The sequence below is a fragment of the Candoia aspera genome, chromosome 7 (genome assembly GCF_035149785.1).
Source record: "Candoia aspera isolate rCanAsp1 chromosome 7, rCanAsp1.hap2, whole genome shotgun sequence".
NCBI lineage: Eukaryota > Metazoa > Chordata > Lepidosauria > Squamata > Boidae > Candoia > Candoia aspera.
The window spans coordinates 11633702-11644571 of record NC_086159.1 but is presented as its reverse complement, the minus strand read 5'-3'; the positions used below and the strand labels follow the sequence as shown (position 1 = coordinate 11644571).

At 44.3% G+C, this 10870-nt stretch overlaps 1 protein-coding gene across 1 annotated transcript in view; it reads left to right on the top strand.

The window, feature by feature from the left end:
• The first annotated feature begins 692 nt into the window (after window positions 1-692).
• The window catches only part of PDE3A (phosphodiesterase 3A), a 270781-nt gene continuing 260603 nt past the window's right edge, over window positions 693-10870 (top strand). Inside the window, exon 1 of the mRNA XM_063308497.1 lies at window positions 693-1778. Within this exon, the coding sequence (XP_063164567.1) occupies window positions 777-1778 (1002 nt within the window). The 5' untranslated portion in view covers window positions 693-776. The remainder of the gene's footprint in view (window positions 1779-10870) is intronic.

Here is a 10870-nt window from a genome sequence, read left to right as displayed (position 1 = left end):
AGGGCGGGCAGGAGACGGGAGGCGCGCCCGAGGGACCCCACCTGTCCCGTGGATCCGCCTTCTGCGGTCCTTCGCGGCCGCGTTCTTTGCATTCTCGCAGGATCGAAAAGTTGGCGACTTGTCCGCCGGGCGCCTTCGGAGCGTCCGCTTCCCCTTTTCCCCCACTGCGAGGCGGCCAGGAGCTGCCGTCTCCCCCTCCCCAGCCAGGGGCACAGCGGTGCCCGGCGGCGCGGCGCTGGAGCCTCGCCGGAGCAGGAAGGCGGCATGAGAGAAGCGCGCAGCGCCGGGGCAGCGGATCGGAGGCAGAGGCTGGATCGCGCAGCCGGTCCGCTGAGCGCCGGGCAGCCGGGACGCCTACCCTCGGCCAGTTTCACCAGCCGGCTCTCCGAGTAGGCGGCGACTCGCGGGTCCCGCTTTTACAATACTTAAGGCGTTGGATTTCCTCTCTAGGCCCCCCCCCCGCTTTTTTTGGGGGAAACCTGGAAATACGGACGCTGTTTTCCAAACCCTTTGACTGAAAAAGAGCTGCATTAACTCTGGTTCCCGTGCCTGCTAAAGGATCCCTCGCTTCACTTTGAAAATACCAACTCTTGCGAGCAGCAGTTGCAAACTGCTGTTTTTCCCCCCCTTGGCAATTCCCTCCTGTGCAAAGCAGCTGCTTTATTATTGGAAGGGGAGTAAGGAAGGGGGTCGATCTTGGTTTGATTTTTGCCCCCCTCCACCCCTCCCCCCGAGAGAGAGAGAGGGAGGGAGGGGGAAAAAAGGGATCCCTCGCGATGGCCGCGAGCGCAGACTCGGCGAGCGGGATCCCAAGCCGGGGCGGCTGGAGTTTGCGGGAGGACAAGCCCGCCCCGGCCGCGGTCGCCGCGAGAGCAGCGGCGGTAGAGGGAGCCTTCGGGGCCGGCTGCAACGGCTGCTGCGCCTTAGCCGGGGCGAAGGAAGCGAAGCAGAGCGGCGGCCCGCGGGGAGGAGGCTCCGGCGGCGAGCGCGCGTCGCCCCGGACTTGCACGGCGAGCAAACTTCCCTGGGTTTTGGGCGCCGGGTCGGTGGCGCTGCTGCTGGCCTGGGGGATCCGCCTGGGGCCGGGCGGCGCCCGAGGAAGAGGGCGAGAGGACGCGGCCGAGCGCGGCGAAGGGGCCCCCCCGGGTGGGCACGGCTGGGCCCCGCTGCCCGGCCCCGCGCCGTGCTGCTGCTGCCTCCTCCTGGCCACCTCCTTCTGGCTGGGGCTGGAGCTCCTGCGCGCCGGGGTCCGCCTGCGCACGGCCGCCCTGCTCCTCGCCGTCTGCTGCGGCGGGGAAGCGCTCGCGCACGTGGGCTTGGCGCCGGGGGAGGACCGCCTGCTCGCCTTCTCCGCCACCGGGGTGGTGCTCAGCAGCCTGGCCGGCTGGGCATGGCTGCTGCTGCCCCGGCTGCGTCTCGGCGTCCTCATGCTCGCCCTGGCTAGCGTCCTGCGGCTCACCTCGCTCGTCTCCTTGGAGGGCGTCCGGGCGCCGTGGAGACCTTACCTGGCTTACCTCCTCGGCTTGCTGGGCATCCTTCTGGCAGGCTGCACGCGGCACGCTTCGTCGGGCCGCCCCTCCGGAAAGCGGGAGGAGGAAAGCGGAGCAGGGGCGGAAGGAGTGGATTCGGCTGCCGCCGCCGCCGCCCGGCCGGCCAAGGAAGAGGCGCCGGGGTTGAAGAGGAGGCGACGGTCCAGCTCCGTGATCTCCGCCGAGATGGCTGGTTGCGGCAGTAAGAGCCACCGCAGGACCTCTCTGCCTTGCATCCCGCGCGAGCAGGTAAGGGGGAAGCGCCGGCCGGGGCGCTGCGGAGAAGGGAGCGGGAGGCGGGAGTCGGGGCCGCCGACGGCACCCGTCTGGGGAGCCTGCAGAAGTGCGCCGCTCCGCGAGAGGCAGGAAAGTTCGCCGCCGGTTCTTCTCCCTTGGAAAGGGGAGGCCACCGGGAGGATCCGCGAGTAAAACCCCCCGAAGATTGGAGGGAGCGGGCACGAACAAGGAACCCTTGTTCCTTTCCTCCCTTATCCCCCCAAAACTCCCGGCCGCGTTCCTTGATAATGCACTTTGAAGTAGGCTGGAGGAAAGACCCTATTTGCAGTCCTAAAGATGGACTTCTGTGAGTTTGAAGAAGTTAGGGTAATTCAGCTCCCCCCCCATGCGAGCAAAGTCTTTTCTTTAATACCTCGCAGTACGCTGGATAACCTGTTTTCTGAGAAGTTGGATCCTGTAGCGATAAGAGTCCTCCGATTTGGTAATACCCCCTCGCCCCAAAAAACGTATGCAGCCCCCATGAAGAAAACTCACGATTTCATTGAGTTTATTAAATCGCAAAAAGCCAAGCTTGCCTACCATGCCCGGGCAGCGTTTAAAAGGAGTGTTGGGGCCCCTTTCAAAGTGGATCAGGAGCCCTCTCCCAGGGGGTGCTGACCCACCATTTGAAGACCCCTGTCCAAATCAGTGTTGGAGCAATTCTGTTTTTCATCCCTGTAAGTTGCTTGTGAGCTTGAGATGGCTCTGTTGCATAACTTTAAAGATCATCGCTCTCTGAGAATTATTTGGAGAAGAATTTATCAGGCAAAAAAAAAGTATTTGTATGTTTTAAAGGAAAAGGACTTACTTTTGAACTGCTGGTGCCAATTCTACCCAAGCTGATGGATTAGGATCGAAAACAAGCATTGTAAAGTTTTGGGATATTTAGCAGTACATTTCAAGTGTGTGTTGTATCTTTTTCATGATAAGGCCTTCAACAATTCAGTTGCTTGCTTGCTTTTTTTTTCTTTTTGGACACCTAACCATGTTATTGTTCGATTTCTGTTGGTGTAACAACTTGTGCAGCTGGATTTTCAGACTGGATCTGTGGTGTCTCTTTATTTGAGTTTGGCAATGGAAGAAGCAGCTTGAGATGTTTGAGAAACTTTTCTGTAACTTGAAGGAATCGGTTCAGAAACTGGATTTCTTTGTGATGAAAAGCCCGAAACAGCTAACATAGAAATGTAACATTGCATGTCAGTTTTCTCAATTCCTTTTTAAAAGCTGTAAACATTAGCACGTAATGCTCCTTTGCAGCTTTTAAAAGATGCTTATTGAGTTTTGTTCATAGATTTTAAGGAGACCAGGATCTTAGTCCTAGGAGAATGTAGAGTTTAAACTCAGTTTAATCCTTTGTATTTTTATGGATTCAGTGGACTTGCTCCTAAATAAGTATGGTCAGGATTACAACCTTATTTAAATACTAGATACTGGGCCTTTCATTTAAGGTGATAAATACTAATTTGACAGACCTTTTAAATGTGAGTATTTTAGTTTTGCTGGGTGATAGAATATTAGCTTTGATGACAATATCAGATAATACTATATTCCACTGGGTGCTTTAACAGTGTTGTGAGCTTTTCACTGGGTATTTTGGAGGTGTGAAGTTTTTGCTAAATTTGAAGAATAAAAGAACTTTAAATCACACACTATGGGAGTTTTTTGTTTGACATTCTGAAAAAAATGACACTATTTCACAGTAAAGGGTTGGGAGGAAAGATGATTGCTCTAAACAGAGTTTCTTTTACATAAAATCAGTTAATCTGATGGGACATTTCCATACTGTATGTATAAACGCAGATGCCATCTGACTAGGTATTGCTTACAAAAATGGCATTTTTAACTCCTTTTTGCTCAGAAGCAGCTATTTTCCCCCCCCAAGGCAACGACATTAAACTGTAGTTTAGCTGGCAGATTTTTCCCGCTTTCTTTCTGACCAATGCTGGATTGTAAGTTTACATTGTTTTAAGATTACTTGTCTCAAAAAGCTCCTATCCATTCCTTGTTGTTTGAGGTTTAATTGGTCACAAATACACTTAATCAGTGTAAGGGAAATAAGAGATACTGACCGCATTTCTCAAGAGCAAAGGCCACAAATAAATACGATCCTGAAAGTCGCATTCGGTTCCCAATGCATTGTCATATTCCTTTGTCTCACAGTGGGAGGGAAAATAAAAAATGAAACCACACATTCTTAATTAAAACCAAGGGGGGTGAAAGTATGGCTATTATGTACATATGTATGCAACCATATGTATTTTTTTTTTCAAAAGAAAGAACATACCATTTGTATTAGACAGGATGGGGTCTGACTGCGATTGTTTGCTTATGTGAGCTCCTCAATACACATTAATTTAAGTGGTAAGAAAAATCAGTATCCTTCACTGGGTTTCCATTCATCTGTATGGAGCTAATTATGCAACACGAATTAAATTAATGTTATTGAACAACAGTGTTATGGAGCAGGAGTGGCTTCTCAGCTTGTAGAGTATCTTAAATCTCTGTGGTTGATTCAGCCCACATGAACAGCGTTGTTTCCCTCTTTGCAAAGTGAAGGACTTGTCATTTCAGCTGGTTAGTTGCAAAATAAACTCAGTATAAGTTACCAAAGGGGGGGGAGAAAATAATACTTTGCATTTAATCTGGGAATATGTAAACTTCCAAAGCTTTTTTTCAAGGTTTTAAACTCCCTCCTCCTCCTTTTTTTTTTTTAATTTTAAAAGGACTCCTGTACTTGGTGAATTGCATTGAAGTTATGATTGCCCTGGACTAAAAACCTGCAACATCACAGTGGTTCTTCCTTGTCCTGTATAGAGAAGAGTGTTATGAAAATACAGTAGGCGTTTTTCCTTGTTCTTGTGAAAGAACATGCATGATTTGAAGTTAAACTTCACAGCGGGAAATGAAAGATGCAGATTTTTAAAAACTGGGGTTTCCTCTTAAAGCTCGCCAAATGATGTGAACACCTCTGACCTGAACAATGAATGTACAGAAAATCTACAGGAAAATCATAAAGTTTTAGGTACGTGAAAGATAAAGTCAGTTTCACTATATATTTTAAAAACACTCTTACTGTGATTGATCTTACATAATCAATGCACAAGAGTTAAAAACAACTTTTTTTTTACACAGAAAGTATAAGAAAAGAACTTGAAGTAAAAAAAAAAAACATTTTGAAGCTCGTGTGTAAGGACAATGCTTTGTCCAGATTTGAATTTGAATATATTTCTGAAATTTAAAAAAAGTTTAAAAATAAAAACCGGATTATTATGCTCATTTAGCATGCAAGGGAGAGAGGTATTTTGACAAACGGTGATTATTATTTTTGAATAACTCAAGATTGTTGAATTTTAAGTTTTGGTGTCTGATTCAGGGTGGAAAAAACCCCACAAATTCCCAGAGAGTTAGTAGCCCCTTCACAGTATTCAATAATGCTCAGATGTGTGCATAGTACAAGTGTTTTGAAGGATAAGGAAAGCATGTGAGACCAAAACGGCTTTGGCTGCTTGAAGTTTTGGGAACGCAGGTTCCTCATCAGTAAGAAGTTTTTGGAAGAGATTTTTATAAAGTAGATAGAGCAAGAATTGTAATGCGTTTCTGTCACCAAGCGCAAGCATCTTTGAGATTTGGAATGAACCCAAGTAGATTTACCTATTTTGATGCTGAAGTGGAATGTATATTTCTGTGGCTGATATTACTGTTAATGAGTCACATTGAGGAACTTGGTTATCCAAACCAGGCACCTGCCCACCAGTATTTGTACAAACCAGTGCAGATGTAACCTGCCTGCAGTGTTGCAGGCTTCAAACATTTCCCATTTTAGGGGGTTGAGAATTTTGGGTTGTAACTAGGTGATGGTTGATTGCCTAAACTGGATTACGTTAATCTTGGGGAATTAGAAGCTGCCCAGATCTCAAGAGATGTAGAGGGAGCATAGAGGGTAGAACGGCCAGATGGAAGCAAACGCATCCAAAGATGCTTAAATTCTGAATGGATCAGAATACAAGGAGCACGCCAATTTCTTGATCTCATCTGACAGTTCTTCAGCCGCAAAAGAACAGCCTGGGAGCTGGGTTGTGGCCATAGAAGTCGCTATTTATGCAGCATCATTAATAAATGTGGTCTCCTCCAGAAGCATAAGAATGTAGTGTAGACAGGTCACAGTTCCTGACCACCACTTTTAGATAATAAGAACTTATGGAAGTAACGGGGAGGAGAAAAAAAATGCCTGTCACTGTTGCATGACCTTAAAGTTTGGCTTTGACATTCCAAGTCCACAGGAAGTTGTTTTTTACCATTTTAGGCTGTTATGCGTTTAGCCTGATACTGTCTGCCATGAGCTATGAGGCTGCCAAAATGTCCTTTTCCATCACATGCAACTTGATCTTCTGCTCTGGAAATGCCTGGAATTAACTGATGGAAAGAAAAACACAGGCCTTTAGAGTAGCCACCAGTTTTTGTGATTGGGCTACCAATTTGGAAGCTTGATGTCTAATCCTGGATATGTCTAAAAAAGCTACAGCTGACGCTCACAACTTTTCACTAAGCAGAGTTTTGAGATGTTTCTCGTTGTCCTAACCCACGTCCTTGTTCCAGAACCAGCTGTCCTACTTCTTTATAAGGTTCATACAAATATTCATTGTACATTCCAGATGGTAATAGGGCCTTCAGATGGTGGTCCACCAAATACATGCACCAATACCAGTGGATCTTCAAGCTTGTAAATCCATTGCTGCTCATCTGAGACAAATAAAATAAAACAAATAAATAATCAAACAAAAACAAATAAAAATATCTCACCAGTCGACTGAAAAGTGATTCCTTAGTCTGGAAGGAGTTGATTGCTTTGGATTTCCATGCAGTCATTATGCCACGGGCTAATAAATAGATAAATAAAAAGAAGATGGCTAATGTTTCAGCAAATGTTTCTCTTTGTTTGCTGTTCTCAGTTTCCCATGATTATTCTGAATACTGCTGACTGACTATTGTGGTGTAGTAGCCAGTTTTGGACCTGTCCCATAGGTCAGGAAGATAGATGTTTGCCACACACCTCTTAAGTTAATTATGCTAAGAGGATCAGGAGCTGTTTCTACCACTTTCAGTCACATCCTGTGCATGTTTACTCATAGTCATACTGCTACTCAACACTGCGTATATACCTGAGTTCGGTGGAATTTTTGCCATCTCAAGATTATCCATTTCTATCACCTTACCACCCCCTGCCACTTACTTTCTCTTGTATGCAGTTCCTGATATTCTTCCCTCTCCCCCCCCCCCCCCAAGTTCTATGCAAACCAGGTTGATCGATATTTCTGTCACTCCTAACTGGGGTTATGCCAGCAACTCTGAAAATAGAATAAATGTTCTCACATTTCATTCAGTTTCTCAGAAAGTATATAGAGGAAAGTTATGAATGCTGGTGTTGACTCCCTCTTGGCTTCTTCATCTTTTCATGTTTTTTGAAATCCCTCTTATTTGTTGGTGATTTTATGAGTGTCCTTGGTTCTTCCCACAAGTCTATGCTCCCTGTTCGAATGAGTTTAGATTCTGAACACTGTCATGGAGGAGACATCTAGGAAAGAAGGAGAATAAGATTTAGCCTCTTCTGGTAATTACCCATCATGTTGGGGACTAAAAGAAAATTCAAAAGGTTCGTCTGACAGTTTGCCACGTATTTTGAAATTTGTCCATTCCTTTCTGATCTTCCTTCCCTCTCGTGTGTACATCTGGCTTCTGCAATCTACCTGTTTGCTGAATTAAGGCCTAAAAATTGGTGGGTATTATTATCATGATGAGCTAGTTTATATTATATATAGTTGCACTATTCTTTTGCACTTTGATATAATGTGATGATTTAAAATAACAGTTGTTAATTCTTTAAAAAAAGAAGACATAGATTTCAAACACTTTTGCTCAGGACCTAACTTGAAGTGTATGTGTGTGTTTGTGTGTGTGTATAAATGGATATACCTTAAAATGTGAAAGATGGTGGTGGTGCCGTTGATAAATTGACAAAGTAGTTCATTAAAAAATGTAAGATGACAAAATTGTTTATAAGAAAGGTAAGACAGTTTTTCAAAAAATGTCTTGGAGTAAAAAAAGTTGAAATACAGTACAGTCTTTCAGCTGTTGCTAAATGATGTGTAATATGGGCATTGAAGAGTGCTGAACTGAAAGGAACTCAGTGTGTGCTGGAGCTTATGTCAGTTGTGTAAACACCTAGGATGGGGATGCTGATGAAACGTGTTGCAGTTTTCTGTGTGAGTACGTGGTGGGGATTGGTGTCCCTCAATCTACAGAATATTAATATGACCACTTACAAAAACAAGCTTATTCTTAACTTTTCCTTTTTTACATCATCTCTTGAAAACCTTGGTGTGTGAGTATTCAATGAGAAATTGTTCCACCTACTTCTTTGCTACTAACTTAATTTAAAATTTGGAAACAGCTACCAGCCGTTACTAATTTTTATGCAATTTGGTAAGAGGTGAAGATGTCCTCAACTCAAGCTTGATTCCAGGCAGATCTTTGGTAGAGTTTTGGAAATGGGTTGTGGGCCACAACCCTGGAGTTGCAGGACATCTCCCAACCAAATGCTGAGTAAGTCTCACCTTGCTTACCTTCTGAGATCCTCTGTGTGCTGCCTCTTGCCGAAGCTTAGTTAACTCTATTATATTAATTGCATTTTAATTAAAGGTCAATCACATTACTTTTGATCCCGCCCTACCACGTCTTTTTTCTTGTCCGGCCTCATTTTTGGAGTGCAACCTCTGTTGTGCCCCTGAAAAGCCAAGTGCAGCCCTTAGTCTAGGAACAGTTGTCCCCTTTAACTTAGACATGGTTTAATGTCAACACCGTGGAGAAGATGATTGCAAATTTTGAATTACTGTAACTCATTTTATATGGAACTGCCCGTAAAGAACATCTGGAAACTTCAGCTGCTACCCAGTGCAAGTGCATGTATGCTAACGGTTTGGACAGTTATTGCCATCTAATACCACTGCTACAGAATTGTACTGATTGGTGGTTTGCTTCCATGTGCAATTTAATGTGCTGGTTGTTAACTACATAACCCTCTATGGCTTGGGATCTGGGTATCTTTGAGGTCACCTGTTCCAGGTAGAATCTGCTCATATGTATAAACAGCATCTACTGAGGATCTCATACTGGAATCCAACATCTAACTGGAAGGCATTCAGAGGTGGGCATTCCTTGTGGGCAGGTGCTCTCGCCCTCCTGAGCTAAAAACAACAACTTCCTTTGTGGCTTTTGGGAGACTTATGAAAACCTGGTTATTCCAGAAGGACTTTAGAGCCTCCATTGGTTCAGAGAGTGGTGCTGTCGAGAAATATTGAAAGATTATGATACTGCATTGCAATGATTATATTGCAACTGCTGTTGAATTACTTGAAACTGTTTTTATGAAGAATATTCTGAACTGTAAACAGCTTGGAGTCATCTGCAACTGAAGCAGTCTAAAGTCACCTGAATAAATAAATGTTGAGCATCTCAGCATGTCATGAAGGTTAAACTGAGAAGTGATGTTTGATGTTTAATTTTTCCAGTGGAGACAGTTGCCTGTGCCTCTAAAGTTGGTTTGTGAACTGTACTCGTAAATCTAGTAAGTAGGAACCTTTCAAACTTCTGCGTACTAAAAATCTTTTCTTAGCAACTAGCTATGCATTTATTAACAATAATTAGCGTCTAGATTTTCTTGTACGACATCCTAATTTTATGCCAAGTAGTGTCCCATTATAAGAGAATCATATATATTATTAGTGCTTGCCTGACACATTTATGCTTGTTACTGGAAACGTGAATACCTTGGATGAAAGAACGGTTGATGAAATTGTGAGAGGTCCTTTTGTGGAAAAATTGATGGCACTGTGAATCATCTCAATTATTTGAATTTGTTAGTAAAATGTATTTCCATTGTTTCTTCTGCATTTTAAACCATTCTCATTCAGTTTGATAGAAGAACCATTATCTTCCCTGAAGAGAAGAAAAACTTGGTGATCCTCTGATGACTGGGGTTTATGTGAGTGTCCTTCCTGCCCCCCGCCCCGTCTTTTCTCCAAAATCTCAGCCTTGCTGACTTCCTGTACTGTACTTCAATATATAGGAAGACATTATGTAGGAACTTCTTCCATGGTCTTAAATCAGGAAACTCTGGAGCCAAGGTAGCTTTAGAGCGGAGTTTCTCAACCTCAGCAACTTTAAGATGTGTGGACTTCAACTCCCAGAATTCCCCAGCCAGCATACTGGCTAGGAAGCTCTGGGAGTTGAAGTCCACAGTTCTTAAAGTTGCCAAGGTTGAGAAACACTGCTTCAGAGGGTTGGGAAAATGTGTAACAGAAACCAGCAATAGCTGGATCCTCCCTCCCTTTACAAATGACAAAGCAAGCTCAAAAACACTTTCAAAATAATACTTTTAAAAATAATCACCCAGAGAATGAGGTAGAAAAACAGAAGTTGCTTTTGCCGGGGAGAAAAACTTTCAGGAAACTATGGAAGATTTCAGCACAGCCTTAGACTTTATAAACAGCCCTTTGCCATTGGATTCTGAACAATTTGCATTGGGCAAATTTCATAGAAAAAGTTCCTTAAGAAAAAAAAAATCAGGTTCTTAAATCATATTCCTGGGAACAGCAAATTGGTTAAGCATTTAGGAGTCCTCATCTTTTATTAGCAAACTACTACTTCTACTAATCCAGATGTCAGGCAAAGTGGCCCATCTCTCCATTACTGGGCAAAAATATTCAATGAAAAAGGAAGAACTGTACACTTCAGATGACCCCAATGAATGACTCAGCATTTCCTCACTTGCCATATTCATAGTGGCTCTAGGATGAGCTCCCAATGTTAAAGTTAAATTATTTGAGGAAAAAAATCTTGTCACTTTTTCAAGCAGATTCAATACTCTTAAGAATTGGGCAGTTTTGCCTTCAGCCATGTCGGTGCGTCTTACGGCCCATAGATTGAAGACTACTTTTGCAAGGTATATAAGCTGTTCAAACAAGAGATTGGTCAGGCTGGCTTGGTGGATGAAGGATTGAACTACCTCA